Source organism: Micromys minutus (genome assembly GCF_963924665.1).
Source record: "Micromys minutus genome assembly, chromosome: 21".
Taxonomy (NCBI): domain Eukaryota; kingdom Metazoa; phylum Chordata; class Mammalia; order Rodentia; family Muridae; genus Micromys; species Micromys minutus.
Genome location: NC_137956.1, coordinates 20,270,221 through 20,296,363, shown reverse-complemented (window position 1 = coordinate 20,296,363; position 26,143 = coordinate 20,270,221). Strand labels below are relative to the sequence as shown.

Sequence of the window (26,143 nt, the reverse complement as noted above, 5' to 3'; positions counted from 1 at the left end):
AACACCATTCTGTTCTGCTTTTCCTTTTTATTTATCTAAAAACAAAAACCGTGCTTCTTACTAAATTCCTTGTCATCCTCGGTGCCTGGAGCTGTTGACTTGATGTATTTGCCACATAAAATGCAGACTTCATTCTTGGCTCTCTCCTTACTAAAGAGTGAGCTGGAAAGAGGAAAAGGAACACTGGCTCATTTGATGATTTTCCTGTGTCAGCATTCTTTTAAAAGCACATCACCGAGTTCATTTTGACTGCTGAGAAGTGAGAGTTTTAGCAGGAACAGCATGAAAAGGTGTAGAATCGGTATGTCATAATGTTTCTGAGTCTCCCCAGAAGATCTCTGTGCTGGCTTGACTGGTCACAGCACTCCCCAGTACGCTCACTAAGGGAGATGCTTTGGGTCTGAGAACCCCTTTATCTTCCTCTCTTCCTCATTTTCTCTGCAAATAAAACAATTCCTCCATTTTCTTAAAGTTAAGTAGCTTTGAAGAAACAAGCAGACAACAGAGGTGGCTACAGTTTGGAGAAACATCTGACCCCGTCACTGGAGAGAAACTGAAACAAATTCAAAAAGAGATACAAGAACAAGAGACACTTCTTCAAGGTTACCAACAGGTGTGGCAATAATTATAAAAATAAGGCATATTACAGTACTGCTGTGGTCATGTGACATTCAGATATAATTAAGGTAATAATTTGACTAGTGGCTTCCCCCAGCACACCTTTTCTCCTCTACTTCCCTCCCGTGCTCCCTCCTGTGCCCCGGCACTCACTTACTGTCCAGGCAGGCCTCAAGGCTGTGGTCCACCTCCCAAGTCTTAGGTACAGACATGCACTGTCTTGCCCAGTCGTTGTGCACGTTTTTTATTAGCCAGATTAAAGTACCTGAGAGCATCAGTTCTGGGTTAAATAAAAACCTAGTTTTAAGTCTTAACTTTAATGTTTGCTGTGAAGCCATGTGCAGTCCCTCTCGCCCTACTGTCTTTATGAGGAGGGGAAACCTGCACAGGCTTAACGTGTATCCTCTATCCTTCCCCGCCTCCCTTTCTGTCCTGTTTCTCCTGCTTGTCCCCCACCATCCATTCAGATTCTTCATTCCCTGTCTCATCTTGCTACACAGAGAAGGATTTTTAAGATTTCACAGACCTTTACGTATGTCTGCTGTCGCCTCAGACGACATACTTAAGTTCTGTGTGTGTTGACGAGCCATCTGCCCGGCACTAGTCCACACATGCTGAGATAATCCAGAGTTTTTGCTACCAGCTCAAAAGCTCTTAGTTGTCATCAAATTCTCAATGTAAAAAGTGAGGTCAGTAAGTCTAATCACACGTGTTCACAGATTGATCTGTTCCATAGCTAATTACCTCGCTGTTAGAAGCCCCTCTGGCCCCAGTCAGCCTTAGCTCAGCATGTAGGTGTTAGGCTGTGTGGGCTCCATCCATCCCCACTCTCCTTCCTACAGCACAAAGTTCATGTACATGATGGAGTTCAGCTTATTACGCTCCTTAGCCATTGAACCCTGCAGTTTAGGGAATTTTGTAACTTTTTTTAAGTAAACATTCTTAGCATTTCAGAAAGAATTGTGTCTAGATAAGTTGCCTTCTAAGATAATAGATGTGTGAAAAGATTTAAATTTATAAAGTTAAAAACAGGAAATTTTAAAAACTACTTATGTGATTTTTCTCTTAACATTCCATTTTATGTTATACTGCAGTTTTTAACTAAACTCCATTTTTCTGTTTTTAAAAAGGAAAATGAAAGGTTGTATAATCAAGTAAAAGATCTTCAGGAAAAAAATAAGAAAAATGAAGAGCGAATGTTTAAAGAAAATCAGAATTTATTTAGTGAGTTGGCCTCTTTAAAGTAAGCTCTTTTGATATATTTACACTTACATATACTTAACTGTTTCTAAGCATGTTATATTAATAATGTGGGTTTTTCTTTAAAACAGTACGTTTGCTATTTTCAAGAAAAGAGTACTATCTGTTTTCATTTGTACACTGACTTCCAGTCTCATAACTCATATATTACACATTGAGAGGATTTTTCATTTAGTACTTGATAGCTAGTGTATCCACATGTGAGTTTGACACTGATAAACTCCCATGATGAAATAATCCACTTAAATGATTTATTTAGAACATCATGGTTATATTATATCGGTTTCTTGAAAAAGTATCTAAGTTTTAATCTGAGGCCCAGCTATGTTTTGGGTTTGTTTGTTTCCATTATAACATTGGGGTTTGTGTTTGTCAGGAGAGAGGAGGTAGCAACTGTGAGACCAGGAGTGCACAGAAAGCACTAGAAAATCAGCACATTTTCTGAGACACTTCATTCTCTGAGAATTAGAAGCAATGTTTTTAAATTTCACTTAAACTAAAATCTTAGTGTTTCTGTTCTTCTAAAGTGAAACCAAAAGCATTTCCCCAAGCCTTCTTTTCTTTAACGTCTCTAGTGATCCATATAGTTTGAGTTCATTAACAATATTTTGTATTAAAAGGAATACTTTATTTTTTAAAAAGGATAATCTTTTCTTTTTTAATCAGAGAACAGATGCACAAAAATCGTCTTCTGTCTCAAGCAGTTGAAAATACAGAACCCACCAAAAACCAAAGTTTTACAGATCTTCTAGCAGAATTACGGGCAGCACAGGTAAGTTGAATAAGGATTTTAACTACTGAGGTTAGTAAAGTTATCAGAAGTTTCAGTGTGTGTTAAATAAATCTGTTTGTAATATATAAATAAAATATACTTGAAATATATTATTTGAAAAAAGTATCTAAGATTAGCATTTAGTATTCATGTACAGAAAACCTTGGAAACTGGTTTAAATGGCCCTTGCTCTGCAGTACAACCTCTTTTCAGGAATTAATCATACAGAGCCACATCAGAGGTGTTGCATTTGGAGCACACATATACTTTATTTCAAATAAATTCCCAGGGCTGAAAAGATGGCCCAGCTGTTGGTAAGTAGCATGTGCTACTTTTGCAGAAGACCCAAGTTCAGTTGTCAGTACCCACTTCAGACAGCTCCCAATCACTTCTCACTCCAGTTCCAGGGATCCAATGCTTCTGCCATCACAGGGCACCGCACCGTCACTCATGTGTGTACACACACACACACACACACACACATACACATTCACACTCATGATTACACAATTAAAATAATAAAAAAGTTTTAAAAGAATTTCTTCACTGTAATGTGTACACTGTATGCTAAAATAGGAAGATACTACACTGTAGTTTTTAAAATTAGTAACTTTTTACCTATCTCCCAAGGTGTCAGTGCACAACGAGAGAGCAGGCTGCACATTACAAACATCTGTTTCCTAGTTACCCAAGAGAAAGGTGGGAACCCATCTGTCACTCGGTGGTCTCAGTTCCTGGACAAGAGAGTCTGTTCATAAAGTCCTTTCCTACACCTATATTGTGACGGATACTGCCTGTGTTTTTCTTCAAGCAGTTTCAGAGTTTCAGGTTTCTCATTGAGGTTTTTGCAAGGCAGTAGATAGGGGCCTGTTTTCATTCTTCTGCATGTGAACATCCAGTTTTCCTAGCTTTCTTTGTGTGTGTGTTTGACATCTTTGTCAACGACTAGAAGGCCCTAGCTATCTGTCTTCACATCTGCATCTTTTATTTTGAGCCACTGGTCTACCTGCCAGCTTTTGTGCCAGTAATAATGCTGTTCCCGTCACCATGTTCCCTGTATGTTTTCATTCCTGGACTGGTATTCCCTCCAGCATTGCTGTTTATACAGACTTGCTTTCACAATCTTTTGTGAAAATTCTTCCATATGAATTTTAAAGTGTTTTTTCTATTTTCATAAAGATTGAGATGGGGATTTTGAGTTGAATCACATTGCATTTGTAAGTAACTTTGGTAAAGTAGCCATTTTCGAAATATTAGTTCTACCAACCCATTAGTGTGGGGTGTCTTCTCATTTTCTAGTGTCTATTTTTTTTTTTCTAATAGGTTTAAAGTTTCACTGTGCCCAGTGATTCACAAGGGAGGGAAACTCATCTTCTGGGCAGAACCCCCTCGCACACAATGCATTATACGCCATACTGACATGCTGTGGTGTCTGTCCCAGCATCTAGGCACACCTAGAGTGGATATCCATCTAACCACTGAGTATGTGGCTGAATTCAGTGATACTTCAAAGAGACACCACTAGACAGCGTGTCTAAGTACAGGAGTTAAACAAAAGGTATTTGCAGAGAGATACTGGGTGTTAAAGTTTATAATCCCCCTGAAAAGACATTCGTGGATCACAGACATCAAACATTGTTTAATGAAATGAGACTAAGATATCTATAAAATCCCAAATTATGTTTTATGAATACACTTATTTTCTTTTGTGAGACTTAACTTTAAATCATAAGGTAGTATAATCCAGCATTTGTGAGAATTTGCAGTGCACACGTACACATGTGTAGTTGTAAATGTTAACTTTAATATAAATATATGTACTAAATTAATATGGCAGCTCTTTTTCTTTATTCTAGCTAGTTCCCCAATAATGACAAAGTGACCAAGTTTTACTTTCAAGTTTCACCTCAGTACTTGAGCAGTCGGTTGATCTGTCTTAATCCCCTAAGCTAATGTAGTAGCTCACAGCCAAAATCCCCATAATACTTGCATTTAGAACTTTCTATACTTCAGCTGAGCTCTTAAGCTCCATCTCCCTCCTTCTCTTTGTCTCTCTCCTTCCCCTGGCTGGTGAAGTCCTGCCCTATTCTGTCTTCTGCCTTCCAACTGGGTGACCATCTTTTTTTATTAACAAGGTAGAGAACAAATGGTAAGAATTGTTTACACAAACTTGAGATAGGAGATTCTTGACATAAGCATTACAGTGTCGTGTCTATTGTAAAACAAGATATGAGGGCAAAGAAGTCAGCATTTGAATGACACAAGGATAACCTTTACATGGTGCACAAAAATATTATGCTTACAGAGAGCAATTGCCTGTGCTTAACTCTAAGTAGTGAGAAAAGTCAGTGCACAGATCAGTGCTGTATTAAATAGAGATGCGGGTTTGTGTGGGCTTGGAAGGATTACTAGGAATCCCTTCCTTGCTACGAACTGAACTCTGGGATTAAAGTTGTGTGCCATTATGCCTGGCTTATTTTTTATAACTCTTATATCATAATTATATAAAAGGGTTGAGCATTAAAAAAAAGGTTAAGAGGCTGAAAAGATGACTCAGTGGTTGAGACCACTTCATGCTCTCAGAAGGTTATGAATTTTGCAAACCAGAGGAGTGGGCATAGCCCAAGTATTGACAAAAGTGTGGAGTACAAGGTATTTGGGCATTCATTTCATTTTTTAAACTATTCATATGTACATGAGTACTTTGTCTGCATGTGTATCTATGTACTACACACATGCCTGGTGCCTGTGGAAGCTAGAAGGCATCAGATCCCCTGGAACCCGGGGTTATAGTTGGTTGTGAGCTATTATGTGAGTGGGTCCTATGGAAGAGCAGCAAGTACTCTTAACCACTGAGCCATTTCTTCAGCCCTTTAACTTTTCTTCTCATGTCCAACACCTTCACGTGATTATGATACAAGAGTTATCAAAATAAGCCAGGCTTGGTGGCCCACAACTTTAATCCCAGCACCTGGGAGGCATAGGTAAGTAGATCTCTGTGAGTTCAAGTCCAACCTGATCTACCTAGCAAGTTCTAGGCCAGTCAGGCTTACTCAGTGAGAATCCGTCTTTAAAATGATAATCATCATCAAAAAATAAAAGTGAAATTCTGCTTTTAGGTGGCTAGGTAATAGGTCAAGTGGATTATAGGGAGTGCTGGGAAAAATACAACTGTGCTTGGAGGTGAGGGAAAGCTTGCATTTCTAGAGAATAATGGCCAGGCAAGGTCATTCTGGGTCTTCCTTTGAGCAGCCATGACATGAAGGGACCAGCTACCTGGCAGAATGAGGAGTGCAGACCCTTGAAGTAGGAGTGTCCTAAGCGAGGAGGCATCCGTGGCTAGAGTGGAACAGCAGATTTCTAGTGGTGTGCTCAGCCATAGTCACGGCTGACTTGTGTGACTCTGAAAGTCATGCTTAAAGATTTGTGGCTCAGCCTGAGAGAAGAACCACCAGAGGGTTCAGCTGGAGGAGTGCGACTAGTCCTGCTAGCTGCCGTGAGAACAGGCTGTAGGGGCTGGGGGGAGGTGCTTACTTAGATGTGAGGTTCTTGCAGCAGTCCAGGTGAGGGGTTACTGACCATCAATGTGCTTTGGAAAAGAACACAAGAGGATAATAGAGGGGGCTCTCCAGTGGAGTGCTGAGAAAACTGTGCCCAATGCTGCAGACTAGGAAGTTACTGATGGTCCAGGAGCAGAGCACCCTCCATCCCTTTGAGATTAAAATGTGACCTGAAACTTAGGGAACATTCATGGCTGTGTTGTTGATGGGTTGGGTGAAGGAGAAAATACCCCATGATTTATTTATTGGTTTGGAAGTAACCTACTTTTGTATTCCTTCAACTATCAAGAAAGAAAAGAACCATCTGATGGAAGATATCAAAAGACTGAAGCAAGACAAACAAGCTCTTGAAGTGGACTTAGAAAAAGTGAAGAAAGAGAGGGACCAAGCCAAAGATCAAATCGCCTATGCCACAGGTGAGCAGGGCAGACACAGTCTCTGTTCTCTGGTTGTTCTAATCATGAGTTCAAGTAACGGAAACTGAATGGTATCATTAAAATACTTACCCTGCGTGTAGCTTGTAGTCTTTGAAACATTTTTAAATGTAAGATGATATACACATCTTATTTTTAACAAGAATAATTGCAGCGTCAAGGGTGAATCATACATTAATTGAGTTTTTAGCTTTGTGTTGAATTGTTTAGAGGCCTGCAATCTCAGCCTGACTGAGAGCTTCCTGAAGGCAGGGCTAAAGAAAACATGCTCTGAAGTATTTGCCACATGAACGGACAACACTGCAATGGTTTCTAGGAAACAAAAGGAAAGATGGCATAGCACCCACCAGGAAAAATTCCAGGGGAAGGATAAGGATAAACAGAATTTAATGGGACCAGAGCAGGGCGTTCAAACACACACTAAGAGTTTGGGAGAAGAATGGCTTTGGAGTCCGCCCTGACAGCATGATCTGGAAGTAAAGAACAGGGAGGGCTGTGTGCCTGTGGCACATGGCTGGGTAGTGATGGGGCAGCAGAGCAAAGGCTGGAATGGTCAGGGACTTCACACAGTTAGTCTCCTGTCTGCAGTACCTCCAGCTTCAGTGGAAAGTTGAGACAAAGAACCTGTTCTTGAGTGCTTATGAAAATACGATGTCCTTTCTAATCTCTAAAGCAGAAGAGTAAAGCTATTTTCAGGAATTAATTTTGAAAGTTCAAAAACCTTTTTATGTAAATTTGTGTTAGCTATATATAATAATACATTTGTATTTGTAACTATCGATACTCCTTGTTTTTATTCCTCAAATCTATTCATTTTCCCCTGAAAACAACTTGATTTTCATAAGTCGGTAGGAAACAATCACACATTTCTAAATAGCCATCCTTGCTATGAAGTAGATTTGGATTGTTTTATTAACACAATTTCTTGGCTCTGTTACTAAAGGATTCAACAAGTCACTGAGCTAAACATCACTTATTTTTGCCTTTTGTTTCTTCATAATGCTTTTACTAGGTAGACATTTTTATTTATAATGACAATTTTGTTATTACCATATTTTGAAAAATAACTATCAGGTTACTGAGCCATTTTTTCATGTAGGTGAAAAATTATATGAAATAAAGATTTTAGAAGAAACACATAAACAAGAAGTTGGTCGTCTACAAAAGCGGTTACAATGGTATGCGGAAAATCAGGAGCTTCTGGATAAAGATGCAGCCCGTCTCAGAGAAGCCAATGAGGAAACTGAGAAGCTGAGATCAGAGGTGCGTTTCCACAGCAGTCAACTTGCTGTGGTGTCACTCGTGGAACTTCCTGTCATGGCTCCCTTACTGCTATGTGCTTCTCTCTCTCTCTCTCTCTCTCTCTCTCTCTCTCTCTCTCTCTCTCTCTCTCTCTCTCTCTCTCTCTCTCTCTCTCTCTCTCTCTCTCTCTCTCTCTTCCATTGTGCTGTATCCTCAGCTCCAACCCTGACTCTTTAGGTCTGGATTTATAGCTAGTTTGGGTTTTGGTTTGACTCTGAATGACTAGTCTCTTTAGGTAGACTGTAGATAAGTACCAGCAATTTATCCCAGCCTGACCCATAAGGCCCTGCTGAGCACCTCTGTGCTGCTTGGTGAGTTGACTCCCCCTAACCACACAGCATCCTCAGATGCTGCCTTGTCCTTGAGTTTTCCTGTGCCTCACTAACTCTCTTCCTCCATCAAAACTCAGCTCAAGTTCCTACTCTTGGAACTTCCTCCTGTACTCCTACCCTGCTCTGGCTTTCAGTAAGTAGTTTTGTTGCTAGCGCTTAGCTCTCTGTTGGGTGAATTTCGTGTTAGTTTACTTGGTTAGCTTATCAACCATCTGTTTCAACAAGTGCACAGACCCAGCTTCCCTGTATGCCCACATTTCCTGCAGCCAGTGCTTTCCTCAGAGACACTTGGGAAAAGTAATAGCTCAGTCATTGTCTGCTACGGAGTTAATCTGTGAGTCAACATTACACCCCTCCTCTGCACACATTCGGTGCTTTCCTGTTGCTGTAAATATACCTCTTACCTTCCTACATTCTTCCTTTGTGGACAGATTCAGAAACTGAAAACTGAGTATGGGAGCCCAGCTACTCAGCAGAGGTTACGCTCAAAGGAAAGAGCTCTTGATGCCAAAAGAATTCAGGATCTGGAGCGGCAGGTGAGTGTTAAAAATGTTTTAAAAAATTAGTAAAACACTTTTAATGTATATGGTGCTTTGCTTCAGGATTTTCCACAAGACATCATATTTATGAAATCCTTAAAGTGTGTATATAGCAGATTGCATAACCCAGGGCTTATACTTGCGGAGTGGTAGACTGAGTCTCTCGGTCGGAAGATGGAAACCTATGGATCAGGGCTCCTTCTGCCTTGCAGCTCTAGTAAACTTCTAGAAAGAAGGATGAGAAATCAAGTTGGGTATCAAGTTTATTTTCTGCTATGAGAGGCTGAAGCAGTAAGATCACTTGAACCCAAAAATTCAGAATAAGCTCAGACAACATAGCAAAATCCTTTCTCTCTTTTTTTAAAGAACAGAACTAGTCCATATCCCAAACTCCCCCCCACCAAAAAAATAGGTGGGAAGGGAGTACAAGAAGATTTCAGAATTGGGAATGTTGCTAATTTAGGCAATGTAACAGAAACCACCCTGCGCCGAGAACACCTAGTGTCCTGGTCCTGGCCGTCAGCCTCAGACTTGCTCATGTTGGGCATCTCAAGTGTTCACTTTAGGGTGTGGGTAGCACAATTAAAACCTTACTGTGAGGACTCTTAAAATAAATTTTCTTATTGAAGTCGTTTTGGATGAATACAGTCAATTTCCGTTCTATTTTTAAAGCATTCTATCTAGCATTTATATTACGGCTAAATAAAGTTTTCCAGCCTTTGATAAGGAAGTAGAACTTGTGTAATCTGGTTCTTAGACAGACCACTATTATTTCATCACAGATCTAAGATTGTGAGGTCATCACAGACAAGTGGTTTGATGAGGGAACCTAAGTAAAAGTTCAACTTTGTTACTTTCACGGGACCTTTCTGGCATTAAGAGGTATGACTTAGTACTTTGGTTGCAGGGCCAAGAAAAGACTAGGACAAACGTGGCTTGAAAAACTAGAGATAACTCAGTAGTGAGTGTAGTGCAAAACTGTCCTTGGGCTGTCTTTGAGTTTAAAGTTTACTGTGACAAGTGTAAAAGCAGCTGTCCAGAACTGTGAGGGGACAGAGACAAAGGAGCAAAGAAGACTTTGGATTGTGGGACTGGGGAGATGGCTTTGGTCCTCCAGAAAATGTCAGGCGTGGTAGCATGTGCTGGTAGCATGTGTTTGTCATCCCAACACTAGAGGGAGTAAAAACCTGGGGTTTACTGGGCAGATAGCCAACAGGCCCAGTGCACAAAGCCTGACTCTAGTAAAAGGCCCTATAAAAATTATCTCATAAGACCACTCCTGTGTGAAGGCTCGTTTCCCAGGGTAGGGGAATGCCAAGGTGCTGAGGTGGGAAGAGTGTTTGGGAGAGGGAGCACCTTCATGGAGGCAATGGGAATGGGAGGGGAGATGGGATTGGGGGAAAGGGATACCATCTGAATTGTAAATGCAGAGAATATCCAATAAAAAAAGATTATTTCTTTGGAAAACATTAAAATAAAAAATTACTTCTTAAAAAAAAAAAAAAAAAAAAAAAAAGACCACTCCTGTGAAACAGTGCTCAAGGTTGACCTCCATCAGCTTCTGCAGGTGTGTACACATTCATATTTATTCTCTCTCTCTCTCTCTCTCTCTCTCTCTCTCTCTCTCTCTCTCTCTCTCCTCCCTCCTCCCCACAAGTGGTATTTCATGTTGGCCAGAAACATACTCTTTATAAAAGTAACGCTCTTTCACTGAACATTTATTGATTACACATCTTAGATTAGTAACACTTTCAGTGAGGTTTGCTACATGCACATTCTGATGTTCCTGCTTGTTCTGTCTTCCTGAGCATTTCTTTTATAATGATATTATACCTGAATATGTTATATACTCAGAGTATATCACAATATAGTTAGAATCATTTTGGAGCCATTGCTGAAATAGATTAGTTGTAAATAAAATGCATTTTCTAAATAGAACAGATGAATGAGGCTAATAAGAAAAATGTTACAGTTTCTATTCATACTTTTATTTAATGGACTATTTCACAGTTTGAGTGAGACTTTTCAAAATTGGCTTTGTGTACCAGTCATTGGTATCACTGACCAAAGAATAAAACCTTAAACCAAAATTAAAGAAAGTACAGATAGAAGTTAACTTTTTCCCAAAAATGTGTTATGTGTTTCTTGATATGTCATTTTAATATTAATATAAATCTATTTATTTTAACATATTAACATATTAAAATGCTTTAATCTAATTTTATTTAATATATACCTCGATAGAACTCAACTGGTAGTGTACCATGAGTACAGGCAGTTTTTAGGAATAGAGATGCTCACTCTGCTGGCTTTGCAGATGGTATGTTCTGAAATTTCTTCTGTGAGTTGTCTACAAACAGGATTTTGAGCAATTAGGAAAGGTAGTCTTTTTTTTAGACAAATACAATGAGAAAAACCAACATTTACCAGTGTTCACTCTGTTCTGTTTCTCTGCAAAAGCTTATCAAGGTGGAAGTAAGTTGGTCCTCCTTGTGTGGATCCTGTGAGTTAATATTGTTGACATCCGTGTTTAACTCATAAGCTGGAAGTTTGGATTGAGGAAGGTCCTCTAATGGGAAACAGTCTTACCGAACATGACCTAACCACTCTGCTACACTGTGTCTCAGACATGTTTTACTGCATGACCATGGGCTAGAGAAGCATGTGACCAAAGACTGTTGGGTTTACTATGTCGTTTACAGGATGCTGTGGCCATAATGCCATTTTAAAGCAGGTACAGACACTGGCACCTGCAATGCCAAGCTGTAGTTTCTGTGTGCTGGGACATAACTCTCTTACAGAAAAGTCTTAAAATATGTCATTGGTTTTTAGACTGAGTGGAAAATCATCTTTTATGAAGACGTTAAGAGGTCGTTTTAGGGGAAGGAGAGATGGCTCTGTGGTTCAGAGAACTTGCTGCTTTTGCAAAGGACCCTGGTTCAATTCCCAGCACCCATGTGGTACCCACAACAGTCTTTAACTCTAGTCCCAGAGGATACAGTACATTCTTCTGACCCATATGGGCCCCTGCGTGTACGTGGTACTGAGAAAACACTCATACATGTATGTCTTTTCTACTAAGTGTTCTTGGCAGGGAAGGCCTGATGTTCTAACCGGCAGGTGCTTAGGAGGCTGTGTCTGTGCGTGCATTGCCTTCTCTGGGTATAAGCACAGTCTGTGCAATGCTGTGTCTCTGGTAGGCATTTTTGCATGTTATTGGGCTAGGGAAACAAAGACTGTTGGGTTTAATAGAGTTTACCAGATGCCATGGCCATAATTCATTTTAAAGCGGGTACAGGCACTGGCACTTGGGATACCAAGCTGCAGTTACCAGTGGAGTCTGAAGATGTCTTTCAAGTGACTGTAAGATGATCACTGTGAATTGAGCAGGCTAGTTAGATATGAGAAGGTAATCTTTCCATATGACTGTCCTGCACCTTTAATTCAGCATGGAGATAAGCTATAAACATCCTTGACATGACTGGGGTAGCATTATCTAAGCTTAACTACTGTACCTTTATGTATATTAACTTAGGTATGTTTAATACATTTTGTAGGTTAAAGAAATGGAAGGGATTCTGAAGAGAAGGTATCCCAACTCCTTACCTGCTTTGATACTGGCTGCCTCGGCAGCTGGTGATTCAGTAGATAGAAATACCGTGGAGTTTATGGAGAGAAGGATAAAAAAGCTAGAAGCTGATCTGGAGGGCAAAGATGAAGAAGCCAAGAAAAGCCTTCGCACCATGGAACAGCAGTTTCAGAAAATGAAGGTAAGTGTAAGGCAATGGGGACGGAGCAGGGAGTCCCTAGCCCTTGTTTTAGCAAAGCCTCTGAGTATCCTGGCCCACCAGTATCTTCTTTAGCTCCCCCAGCAAGTCCTTTCTATTCCAGACAGAAGAGCCAAGCACAAGGCATCTTTATGACCCTATTGACATTACAGTCAGAAGAAAGAGGTCAGGGAAATTAGGTTGAAAACCTTTGCTGTGTGTTCAGAAGCAAAGGAGAGAAGACCTCATCATTACTGATGGTCCCCGCTGAAACTCATCTAGTATGGGTGTGGGTAAGGAGATAAGGCAGAGGCACCCACCTTGGAGGTGGGATGGGCTACTGAAGAGCATCCTTGCCCAGGGCTTTCTCACTTTCTGGATTTTCCATTCTTCTGTGGAACAAAGATGAGTGCAAACCTGAGTGCCAGAGCAGAGCAAGGATGATCAGGGTACGGCGCAGCAGCCGCTCTCTTCCTCTGCCGCCGGCTTGACTAAGGCAGGTGCTGCTTTGTGAGTCTTCACATTCCATGAGTGCTACTTTGCAAGCCTGTTGCATCCGCTCTGGTTAGTTCCTTCTGGTATTCCAGCTCTGTCAGGTTCCTCTTGCCCCAACTCATCTCTATGGATGTGCACATACCCTCTCCCCACCACACTCTAGAAGTGGTCTTTCTGAGGTTACATTAAGGGTTTTTTGTATGCTAGACAGGTCTTCTACCACTGAGCCACAGCCTGCCCCACGCACTTCCATGTCTGTTGATACCCCTTCAGCAACTTCTGTGTGATAACATTAAGTATCTAGATATTTAATAAATACTTTAATCAGTTAACCATATGTACCACACAAACACTCAACTAAATGATTATAATTAGTTTGAAGTTCATTGAACATGTAGGGAGTCTGGTGTGAAGTCCAACCTACACTCCTTTTTGTGCCTATAAATCTATGTACCTTAACTTTTCTTACAATCCCTATCCCTTTCCACTCCCACCCTTCCTCACTACCCACCACCTCCTCCTCTCATTTCTGATTTTCAGTAGAAACTAACATTCAATAACCTTTTCGTGCCATCCTGTCTCTGGATGGCTCTGGATCTGTTTGCCCTGTTTCTGACTCAGCCGTGAAGACCAGATGTTAATGTGCTGTCTCCATGCAGTCTCCCACCTCTTCAGGTCTGCAGGCAGATGCCTTGGCCTTGTCCTGTGTCTTCTTTACAGCAAGTGTCACAAGATGTGGCACCTGTTGTGTTGCGCCCCTTCCCTAGACCATTATCTGGTTGAAAGCACAGCTGAAGGTCAATAGAACCAAGCCCAGTGCCTAGTATGAAGTTGTAGCTCAGTGAATCCTCACAAATGAGCAGCATTGGTACCCGACTCAAATAGAATCAACTTTATTATTTATATTTCATTTTGCTCTAAAAGTACAGTATAAAAACTCTAAGCTGTTGTACTCCCAGTTTTGAAGATGTATTGTCCTCAGGCAGTAGAAGCAAGAGGATCACAAGTTCAAGGCCAGCATGAAGGTCTCAAAAAATCAAAACAAATGGAAAACACACTGTTTCTCAAACACTTCAATACCTCCGTTTGCTTTCTGTGTTTATCCTCAGAGTATGAGAGCTTGCGTGGAGAAGCAGCATCATAGGTTAACATTAAGATTAGCTTAACATTGATAAAGTGTCAATTCTATTACTTTAGTAGTAGTATTGAGTAGGAAAAAAACCCAACTAGTTTTTTTTTTTTTTTTTTTTTTTTTTCTTTTTGACCCAAGGTCTCATATCTCAAGCTGGCCTTGGGTTCACTGTGTAGCCTAAATAGATAAACTTCCAATCCTCCTGCCTACACCTTTCAAGTTCTGGGGTTTAGGCATGGGCCACTATGCCTATCTCTTAAACTTATTTTAAGATTTAAAACATTTGAGGACTTTATAGGCACATGTTACCTAATATATAGCTGAATCAATTTTTAAATGATATAGTAACACCCTTCAAAGAATAAGACCTCAGTACATCTGATTTTCAAAGTTGAAGACATAAGAATATGTGAGTGTTTGGGCAGAGGACTCATAGCAGTGCAGTAAGACACGGGGCTTCACTAAGGAGTGATGCATTGAGCAGGGTTTTAATAGGGTCTGGATTCTTTCCCCAGATTCAGTACGAGCAGCGGCTGGAGGAGCAGGAACGGCTGCTTGCCCACAGGCAGAAGGAGGCTGCACAGAGCCAACGTAACAGCTCCTCCAGGCATACAGCACTCGACACAGAACTTGGGGACATAAAGGACGCTCATCAGATCACTGTAAGGAAGCTGGAAGCTGAAATAGATGTTCTTAAACATCAAAATGCTGACCTAGAACACAAGAAGAATGACAAGGAGGATCAGGACCTCCAGTCCATAGAGTTCCAGGTAGAGCAGGCTCAGGCTAGGGCAAAGCTGGCGAGGCTCAATGAAGAGCTGGCAGCAAAAGGGAGAGAGATACAAGACCTTACAAAGACTGTGGAGAGGCTCCAGAAGGAGAGAAGGATGATGCTGTCCAGGCAGAGCCCCAGGAGCAGAGAGGAAACGGCTGCCAAAAGGCTGAAGAAAGAGGTTTTGCACCCAAATAGAGGAAATGCAAATGCTTTCCCTGAAAGCCTGGATGCCAAACTGTATCAGCCACACACTTTTACTGACTCTCATATTTCAGAGGTCTTACAAGAAAACTACAGACTGAGAAGTGAGCTGGAGGGGTTGGTTTTAGAGAGGAATAGGCTGAAGATGGAATCTGAAGCAGCAATATGCCAATTTGAAAACTCCATGAAAAGGTAAAGCTTAAATTGTTTGTAAATATGTGGGAACACAAAAAGGGTTTGTTTGTTTTGTTTTTTTCATTATGAGGCATATTTTGCCTATAATAACCTTGAAACACATTCAAACTACATTTTAAGAAACTGCAGTTGATCAATTGCTGGAATGTTTGCCTCTTGTACATGGAACACTGAGTTTGAATCCCAGCTCACAGAGACAGGTGCATCCAGACTATACTCAGTACTATAGAAGCAGGACGGTCAGAAGTCCCAGGTCTGTGTAGCAAGCCAGAGGCCAGCTTTGGACACACGGCGCTGGTCTGTTTATTCTGTTGTGTGTGCAGTAGTAAGTGGAGAGAGAGGATTTTCAGTGTAGTGACTTCTTTACTGAATGAAACACCAGACTCTGATGACCTTCGTGCCAGTCCAGCCCATGTCCTCTGGGTGACCAGCAGCATTCCTCTCTCTTTACTCATTCTTCCACAGGCTCCCTTCCCTGCCCACTGCTAACTTAATTCCAACTGCTAATCAGTGTCAACTCCTGTAGTGCTTGGGTTTACTGACTAGAAGATTATATGCCTATAATGTTCCCATCTGTGCCACCTTCCTTTCTGTACTAAACAGTACATCATATTTCCCTACACCATCATCCTTTATTTCTCTCCCAATCATCTTGTAATGGTGGTGGTAGTAGTAGTAGTAATAAATATTCCTTAAATGTCCTCATAGTCATCTGGTCACTGTTTCCTTCAGTAACTCCCAACTTCCTTAAATTTCAACACTACTTTCTCTGCTCAAATCCCATAGACACTCTCATATTAGCCTCCGGGCCTAACTTGCCATGTTTCTTTGTTTCTCTTGCTCAGTTATGTTTGAAGTTCTGCTTTCTCCACAAAACCTTCCTTGGCAAATCTCAGAAGATGGCTTACTCCTACATAAGCATTAATTATCACCAGCCTTGTAGCTCCCAAAGAACAGATAGAAGATGGCATTGCTTTGCATGCATAACGCCCCCTGGATTCATTCAAGCAGGATGAGCATGGAGACAGCAGCCATGATGCTGATTGATTGACAGCAGTTTTGGTGACCGAGTCACCATGGTAGCCACATCGTGAAACCAATTTCTCCAGTGCTGAATCTAGTTGTTTAAAGGAATTGGGGAATGGCATTCTTTCCTAGAAACATTTGAAGTTCAGGTTTGCCATTTAAGGTTTCATATAGGGAAATTTTCTTTAAGTTTTTGCTAGTGTTGTTAGTCTGCTTCTCTGATATGAGAAGTCTTCCTAGGCTGGATTGAGATTGTTCTTTACTAGAACAGAGTTATTATCAGCGTTTCTGGTTTTTATCCTTTTCCTAGAACACTAACTATACTGTTTCCTTAGAGAAATAGCAAATAAGCAACTGATGTTTGTCTGTCATCTGTAAGTTGCCATTTTAGTTCTTTGTCACCTCAACACTTATTTAACTGCCCTGGGATGCATGTATTTTGTCAAAGAGACAAACGAATTATCACATACACAATACAAATTAAAATAATTTCTTGTCTGAGCATTACCATAAATGTTTTTATTCTCATATCATGACACTACCTATGTAGTCATTTGCATGCCCAAATTTTTGTGAACTGCCAATAAAAACCATTGAGGGTTTTAAGGGGATTTGCTGTGGTTATCCAGATAAGAACCCATGTAAGAAATCTGTCCTTAAAAGCCAGAATGACTAAACGTGCTGAAATTCAGATAGGTGAATTGGAAAATATAGCTGCAGTTAGAGGGGCAGTAAAAGACCCAATATTAAACTCCATCTGGACTCGACTTGATCTCATGCTAAACGGTTCACAGATCTGCACCATCAGTGTGGCCTCTGGGTGTCACTTTTCCTAAATCTGCTCACTCTTACAAAATACTCTTACTCCTAGAAAGTGCTCACCTGTGGATGATCAGAGACGCTCAAGCGTCCTGTTGAACACACCTGGTGTGCAGCAAATAGTAACTCCCTGTTGCTGCTGCTTCCAGGCTTTGGGAGTCCCTAAGTCACAGGGGTTAAGAGCCACTTTACATGCTGTCTTATGCTTGTTCCACAGGGTCAAGGACGACGCTGCAGCACACATTGCATCCCTCAAAGCATCTCATGAGAGGGAAATAGAGAAACTCCTTTGCCAAAATGCAGTAGAAAATTCTTCCTCCAAAGTAGCTGAACTGAATCGAAAAATCGCAACTCAAGAGGTAACTGTCTTTCTAAGACTTCAATGGTGTATCTTTAAGACTGTTGACAGAATGTGATTTAACATTGAAGTGTTTTGACCTCGTATTTTTTTTTCAGGCTGATGATACAACTGGAAAATAGTTATTGACTTAATTTTTATCCATATAGAAGGGAAACTATTACTATATATTTAACATTTTAACTTAAAATTATATATGCCCTATAAATAAGTGTTTACACATTTCTCAGATCTTCCTCTCCATGGGCAGTCACAGGAGGCTGAGGTATGTCTAGCTGACTAGGACCTTGTCGCTTGGGCTTGCCTGTTGAGCTCCCTCCCTCCACCCCAAGTCCCAGATGACAAGCACTGTCCTCATGCACTCTTCCTGCTCGTTACTGTTCATCATAGAACAAATAACGACTCCAGCCAGTGAGGCACCTGGGATAAAGTAATGAACAGAGACACACAGCTCCAGCCCCTAGGAAGCACAGCTTTCAACAGCTGTGGTGGGAATACTGGCAAGTCATCCACATTTCAAATTTCCTGTGACCGCTGTCCTCCTTCTTGGATGACAGGTACTTCGAATATCTGAAAAGAGCTGCCAGGTAGCTGTTTTCTGTATTGTTAGGATACAAATAGAACTTTATCCAACATAGTTTAAAACAGTGACTAAAAAGGGACGTAAGCAGTGGTGAGTGGAGCTGTGTTTCTTCCTAAGGACTCACGTTCATAAGTAATTGTACGGGGAGGCTGCAGGAAGTCCATACCTTCCTGCCTTGATTCACTGAGGAAATTTAACTAAGGACAGGTTACTAAGAATTTTAAACCACTATAAATCATCAGATGCAAAACTGTTGTTATGCCTGAGAAATGCCCTATTATAAAGAGGTACATGTTGAAGTACTCCGGAATGAAACGCAGGGAAGCCAGGCAGTTCTCATAATGTGGTGAGACATACTTCAAATGCTCTTCTGAAGTATTTTGGACGTAGCACTCCAGGTAGCCCTGCAGATCCTCTGCAGGTGTCAGGAAGCAGCTGCCATTGCACCAAGGAGATTTGCAGAGACAGTCTGGACAGAAAGCAGTGCTGTCAGACCACAGCAACACACATAATGTCTCCTCCTCAGATGGCAGGTGCAGAACTGCAGAATAGTGAGTTCTGTGGAAGTTGAAGCCTCATTATAATAGTAAAGGTCTAGTCCCACGGAGGAGAGCTGGGCGCCCCACATTCTTAGGAAGTCTGTACATGGAGTCCAGCTCTTTATCGAAATTATGAACTTGACATTTGTAGTCCACAGATATTATAACTGTTATCGTTAGTTAATAATCTTCTAATTAAGAAAAAACTAACAGACTGCTTATTCATAAACTATAAAGCTAATCCTGTACATTTCCAAAGCTTATACTTTACAGAGATTTACTTCTAAAGAAAAAAAAATTTTTTGTCCTGAGTTGGCTTTCTCATAGGATCTACACATAGTATTCATGGGGAGCTAAATAATTCTCTGACCCGGCTCAGTTTCTAAGATCAGATGAGGTTGGGTGCTTTCAGGGTCATATGGTTGGAGACTAACTCCACTTGTCTTAATTCCCTAGGTACTTCTAAAACATTTCCAAGGTCAAGTTAATGAGCTGCAGGGTAAACAAGAGTCCCTTGCAGTTTCTCAAGTTCGAGAAGAAATCCTACAGAAACAGGTAAGAAATAGCCAAATTACTGAATTCAATAAATTTTCTTAGGAATATCAGCTATGCTCATATTTATGTATAGATTTTTTAAACAAATGTACACACTAACCTAGAAGTCTTTGTCACAAATAGAAAATTCATTAGTAACTTAGTATACAGTCTGCTTTCTAAAATTCAGTCAGTTTAGAAGTGAAAACCCAAATGTTTTAATATGACTTACACAGCATGAGCCCAAACCTTTAATCTGTGGGTCTTGTAGCTTTACTATCTACAGGACTCCTAAACCTCCTCAGGATCCAGAGTTCCTTCCCAGAAGGCCTGGGATATCAAAAACCTGTTACTACATTGGTGGTGAGAATGGTGGTGATTAAGTGTTTCCTACGGAAAGTAGGCAGGCTCCAGACAGACCTGCAGTCACAGCTATCCCTGAGTGGGACTTTACAGCACCAAACTAGCAACAAAGACTGAGAAGCCAAAGGCCCTGAAGTAGGCCCAAAGCCAACACACAGAATGCTACTTGTCAATCTACCTCTAGTCCCTCTCGTAAACTGCCTGACATAAGCCAACATGTCCCTCTAGCTGGCAGAAACCAGTTTTTTTCACTACTTCCAAAAGCCAAGTTATCAGAACATGAGAATAAAAAGGAGAAATGCATCCATTTGTAAACACTGTTAGCTCCCCAGTCCTTTACCCTGATAGAGTAACAAGGCTTATGAGACCTAGTGTGGCCTCTGCCTGTAAGTCCCCAGCAGATGGCAAAAAAAGACAACTAAACAGTAGCCTCTCACAAGCCTCAAGACCCACAGCCACGCATCACATGCAGTAGTTAGCAAAGAAGTGAGTTTTACATTTTGTAAAGGAAGAGACAATGAAAGACTTTACCTTCCCTCTCAGCTGAGAATCCAGGCATGTGGCTCACACCTGTAAGCTTAGCACTCTGTAGACTGAGGCCATCTCATCCCAGGCTACATGGGGGGGGGGGGGGGGTCAAAAAGCCAGAGAGAGAAAGGGGTGGAGAGAGGGAAGGAGGGAGGTGATGGCTGGGGTGGATTGGTAGATGGATAGAGAACATTGGCTTTGGTGAGAATTCTTACATTATACTCTCTGCTGCCAGCTTCCCTAGGATCCTGTCCACAGGTTCCAGGAAGAGTTGAGCTTTCAAGAAGCCTTGTCTGAGTTTCTAGAAACTTTCAAGGAACGTATTGTCTATCAGTTCTGTGAGCGCACAGCTGGCACAGGCTCCTGTAACAAACAACACATTAATTAGATTCCAGAAAAGCAAACAGTTGATTGGTGCTCACAGTACTCAGCAAGCAGAAGAAAACCCAGTAGAAAGTACCTACACAGGGCTTAGAGCTCTGCCTTCTGCAGGTCAAATGTGTGTGTGGGACCCAAAAAAGCCACTGGATTTCAAAGGTGGGGAACAATAAGGAAGGAGTAAATGGAAGAAAACTTTCAGAGTGAGGTTTCAGACTCATCTAATGCCTTCTTTGCTGGGCTGATAGGAGCCAAGCTGTTGCCAGTAAAAGATTCTGTATCCTACCTTAAACAGAAAAGGGTGTGTGGAGAGCTTTTTATATTCACTATGCCATGGTTATCACGGTTATCACGGTTATCACCCACTGAAAAGCCTGTCAAAGAGACACATCAGGTCTCCCTGCAACATCGACAGTCTTCATACGGTGTCACCAGGCGCATGCTCATTGGCACAGGCTCCTGGAAAACCACAGAAACTCATTGGTTGGAGGTTCCTTTGATTCTGGGAAGATACACACACACACACACACACACACACACACACACACACACACATATATATACATATGTGTGTATGTGTACATGCTTGCATTTCATTGCTCAAGAAGCTCACAGAATCTTGTTAGCCATAATCATTAAGCTTATAGGATCTCATAGAATTGAAGTAAAGCTTTTAGAACAAGCAATGGCAGGAAATAAATGTTTATGTTTGCAGGGCCAAAAAGCAAGGTCAGTTTTAACCAACTTATCTTCCTGTTAATCTGTTTGACACAGCGATGATTAAGGCAGTTCTTAGTTTAAGAGTAGCCAAGATATTTGAAAATATAAAATATTGTTTTACTGTTTTCTGCTGTTATAAAAGCATCCTGAAGACTGATAATTCATCAAAAGTATTGTTAATGCAAATATCCAAGAACAACATGCCAGTAGCTGCTGGGGCCTCTATACTACATAGTCTGTGGTAGAAGACAAAAGAGCAAGAGAGGGCCAGGCATACTTTTCTGATAGCCTATTTCCAAATTAACTTGCCCAATCCTTTACTCACGACTTCTGTCCTCTCGTGGACTAGGGAGGACACACAGAAAGCTAAACAGCTGCAGTGCGTGTTGAAGCCTTGTCCCTTTAGAACTTCATACGCCGCTGTCTGCTGAGCGAGAGATGCTGAGTGTGGATGCCTGCTTTTCTTATGGAGTTCATTTACCAGAGCTGCTGCAGCATTGCTAATGTCTTGGCCTTGCGTGTACTGAGGCATTCCGTCTCAGTTTGAAGGGAAAATGAACTGTTCCCACCTCTGAACTTAGAATTATTGCTGTGAACATTGAGAGATATGGAATAGCATAGCTCTAAAGAAACATAATTTTCCAGAATTCCCATTTTGAAAAAAAAAATGTATAAGATTCCTGAAAAATAACTTAAACTAATGATCACAAGGAAATTCATGTAAGAAGATATAGGAAACTGGAACAAAGACATTAGAACAATTCCAAATATGAATGAAATTTTCATCAAAGAGCTGAGAGACTGTAATGGAGGAGGTGTTCTGTGAAGCCAGTGGACACCATAAGTGAACCGAGGTTTGCATGGTAGGAGATGCAGAGGAAAGAGGCACAGCATTAAAGTCTTTTCCAAGTCTTCTAAGAGACCAAAGGGACCCCCATCTCCAACTAAGGCAACAACAAAGACCTTCCTTGAGACAAATTACAATCAGTCCGTTAAAAGTAAAGACAGAAAATTCTAAAATTCTGGGTTCTCCAAGACAAAAGCATCAAATTACCAGAATTTAAAAGAAATCTCAGTAGACAGAAATATTTCTGGTAATTAATATTTTTGGTGACCTTTTAAAAAATCTGTTAAAAATGATTTAAAAGAATTCAGTAATCAACATACAGGGTCTAGAGAGATGACTCAGCAGTTAAGAGCACTGGCTGTTCTTCTAGACCTGAGTTCAAATCCCCAGCACATGGTGGTTCACAGCCGTCTGTAACACTGCCTCCAGTGACACAGGCTGAGTGAAGTGCCCTCTCCTGAAGCAGAGTGACTACTAACATGGCTGAGATTCACATTATTTTATAGCTACTAAGCATGGGTTAAATGTCCAGTATATACTAATTAATATTAGACGTTAGAAATTAGAAGCTATAAAAGTCACCTATATTCCCACTGCCCCAAATACATCTTGTTAACTCCTTTCCTATTCCCACAGGGGTACCAACAGTGTAGAGGTACAGTCTTGTGTATGTAAATACATGTGATTTTTAAATTTAAAAATCTGTCTTTACCTCAGAGTATATTTAGATAGATTCTGTGGCTCAGACAGTAAAGGAGTAGAAATGTAATAAGCTGAGGCTGCTGTCTTGAAGGCGTAGCACTGACACGCTGTGGGTTGTTGGTCGAGTTCTTTAAAATTCAAGTCAGTGGCATCTGCCATAGGAATCCTGCCACCCACCTCTGAGTTCTCCCCACCCTGCAGGTCATTGTCCTCCTCAGAATTCTCATTTACTTTTGGCTTCCAAAGACCAGGTATGAGCTACAGGTATTGCAAAAGCTGGCAATGACTTAGGATGAAAGTCATCTTCCAACCAGAAAGAGCTGGTGAGGAACTAGTGATAGCTCAGAGGTAACGTGCTCACACCGGGGCACATGAGGCCGACACACTCCAAAAATAAGTTTACAGGATTGAAATGTTTGAAAATCCATTCTTTAATTATGAGTCTGCTAGCTTCTTGTTCAATCATCATGCCTGCGGAGTTTTCTCAAGTTTTAGTAGTCGTTGTATAGTGAGTACCATGTATGTGCCCAGTGTGAGCCTCTCCTGTGCTCTGCATGACCACAGTGGTTCCGGACCACCTGTTTCCATGGTGACCGTGACACCGTCAGGATGTCTCATCTGAGACACTTAGATCACCTCTGGTTAAATATGCGTGTGTGCTCACTATTTTCCCTGCTCACTTAGGGACTGAGGAAGTGCTACTGTTGTTATTAGCTAATAGGTATTTTATGTAAAACATGATTGAATGTGTCATTTTATCCATCTTCACTTTCTTATTATTTCCTTTGCTATAGCAATTAGTGAAACCAGATCTGTGGTAGAACTTCTTACTATGTGATAGGAAAAATGCAGTTGATTGCTTCACTATAAAATCTCCCAAACCCCCTCCATTTTATTCCTAGTACTGGAAAAAAAAAAAAAAAAAAAAAAAACTTCATTTTCTCTGTGGTGAGAAAGTACAGGTGCTGCAATGAAGGCAAGGACTGTGCCTTCATCTGTCTGCATCCTGGGGTCACCACTGCCGCCACCACCCCTGCATCATCCTCTTCTGGCAAGCAGATCTTTATCTGTGGAGCAAACTGCCAACAGTATCAAGTGATACAGGGTCATCAGATAATTAGAAATAAAATGACTGCTCTTTCTGGGCATGGAGCACATGTAATTTGAACCATAAAGCAGTTCCTAGCATATCAGAGCTGAAGAAAGCACCCAGCTCACTTGAACCCCATAACAGTAACGAGAGGAAGTAGGCCACATCTGGGACCAATTAGAATGGCAGGCCGGCGTAGCCGGGATTGCTCTTTACTGCTTGGATGTGAGAATAGAAGCTGGTAATTTCTACTTGAATCCAAGGTGCCACTTGGAAATCTTCTACAAATATTCTTGCTTTTCAAGATTATCTGTTTGAAAATAATTGTTTCCTTGTGATTGTGGTTTTTCAATTTCTACTTGGATTTTAGATTACAAAACTCTTAGAAGAACTGAAAGAAGCCAAAGAAAACCACACACCAGAGATGAAACATTTCATGGGCTTGGAAAGGAAGATCAAGCAGATGGAGATGAGGCATAAGCAGAGAGAGCAGGAGCTCCAGCAGGTAAAGCGGGGTGGGGGTGCTACTGCAGCACCGTGGGGGTAAAGCGGGGTGGGGGTGCTACTGCAGCACCGTGGGGGTAAAGCGGGGTGGGGGTGCTACTGCAGCACCTTGGGGGTAAAGCGGGGTGGGGGTGCTACTGCAGCACCTTGGGGGTAAAGCAGGGGTGGGGTGCTACTGCAGCAGCTGTGGCTTTTCTATCTCTACCAAAAGCTTCCTCGGTGTTCCCGTCATCTTTTTTGTAGTGTGTGTATTTTATGTATATGGATGTTTTGTCTTCATGAATGTCTGCACTCTAGAAGAAACATCAGATCCCATGGGACTACAGTTATTACAGATGGTTGTGAGCTGCCATGTGCTGGGAATTGAACTCAGGACCTCTTAGAGAACAGCCAGCGCTCTTAACCACTGAATCACCTCTCCAGCCCCACCCCCTCATTGCCTTCAGAAGGCACTTATCCTGTCAGCTCAGGGCCAGTCAACACAACCTAATTAACTTATTTCTTCACTCCTAATATAGCCACAGCAAGGGTTTTGAGAGATGATGGGACATTTAACCCTAACAGATTTTCATAAACCTTTGGAGACAAAAAGTAAAATCCTTTAAGCTTCATGGTTGTTCTGAGTTTTCCCCAAGAGGCCCTGAGTATACCTAGGTAGCATTGTCCTCTCTTTAACACTGTTAGATGTTCCTCATTTCCACTATGACTTGGAATATTAATAAAACTTTTCATATTTTCAGATAATACAGCAAACACGCCAAGTAGTAGAAACGGAGCAAAACAAAGAAGTTGAGAAATGGAAAAGACTTGCGCAGTTAAAGAATCGGGAGCTGGACAAGTTCCGAACAGAGTTAGACTCCATACTAGACGTCCTTCGGGAGCTGCACCGACAGGGGGTCGTTGTCCCAGTTGCTCTTGCAGATGAAGAGAACACAGCAAAGTTTTAGTCGGAACTTGGATCAGAGTGACCTAGTTGACAGATGGTTAGAAACATGCCGCTGTCAGGACAGCCACCGTTCAGCCACGGGTGACCACCACAGTAACACATCGCAATAAACTGCCATGACCCAACAGGGAAAGAACACACATCTTGATTTCTCTTACTGAAAACTACTAAACATTTGAGATAACTTATGAGCAGGTTCCGTAATGTCAGAAGGCTGTGAGTAGCAAGGTTTCCCGTGGAAGGGCTCCCAGGCTACGGTTGGAAGAAGAGGGTGCACATCCCCAGCCACATTCAGAGATTAAATGACTTCCCGTTCTCTGTCTGACAGAAAGTATCATGAAACAGGTAGATGAAGGAGAGCCTTGTCACCTGAGCTGTAGAGTGTCCTCAAGAATTTAGATGACAGTTGTAACTTCTGAACAGAGAAACAGCAAGTTCTCCGGAGCCTTTTGCACCAGATATAAAGTAATGGCACAGTTTGATGTGTCTGTTACTGAAGGACGGGCCTAGTAAACAACAAAGTTATAAATAATATATTAAGTTTTTTCCTTTTCTGTTGAAAAAGAAATATTATGTCCATTAGAAAAAATTAAAATGTGCTTTAAAATAGCTAGTTTATTTTATAATGCCATTTGTAAGTGGATCAGAAATGTGTGTGGTTTCTGTAAATGAAAGCTGCTGCCAGTTTGTCTTCAAGTGTCTCTCTGGAGACAGCTGTCTGTGGAGACAGCGTAGTGTGGTGTCTGCACTGGGCGCTCCTGGTGATCTGTGCAGAAGAGGCGGGTAACATGAAGACACCTGAGCTCCAGGCAGTCTGACAAGAG

The 26,143-nt window shown here is 41.3% G+C and overlaps 1 protein-coding gene across 1 annotated transcript in view; it reads left to right on the top strand.

Annotated features, from left to right (window-relative positions):
- CEP162 (centrosomal protein 162) overlaps positions 1 to 25,450 on the top strand; it is a 54,640-nt gene extending 29,190 nt beyond the window's left edge. The window contains exons 16-27 of the mRNA XM_080934715.1: positions 473 to 613; positions 1,749 to 1,861; positions 2,545 to 2,650; positions 6,500 to 6,626; positions 7,744 to 7,907; positions 8,710 to 8,814; positions 12,375 to 12,587; positions 14,727 to 15,379; positions 17,445 to 17,586; positions 19,164 to 19,262; positions 24,240 to 24,374; positions 25,114 to 25,450. Of these exons, the coding sequence (XP_080790841.1) occupies positions 473 to 613; positions 1,749 to 1,861; positions 2,545 to 2,650; positions 6,500 to 6,626; positions 7,744 to 7,907; positions 8,710 to 8,814; positions 12,375 to 12,587; positions 14,727 to 15,379; positions 17,445 to 17,586; positions 19,164 to 19,262; positions 24,240 to 24,374; positions 25,114 to 25,320 (2,205 nt within the window). The 3' untranslated portion in view covers positions 25,321 to 25,450. The remainder of the gene's footprint in view (positions 1 to 472; positions 614 to 1,748; positions 1,862 to 2,544; positions 2,651 to 6,499; positions 6,627 to 7,743; positions 7,908 to 8,709; positions 8,815 to 12,374; positions 12,588 to 14,726; positions 15,380 to 17,444; positions 17,587 to 19,163; positions 19,263 to 24,239; positions 24,375 to 25,113) is intronic.
- The last annotated feature ends 693 nt before the right edge of the window (positions 25,451 to 26,143 follow it).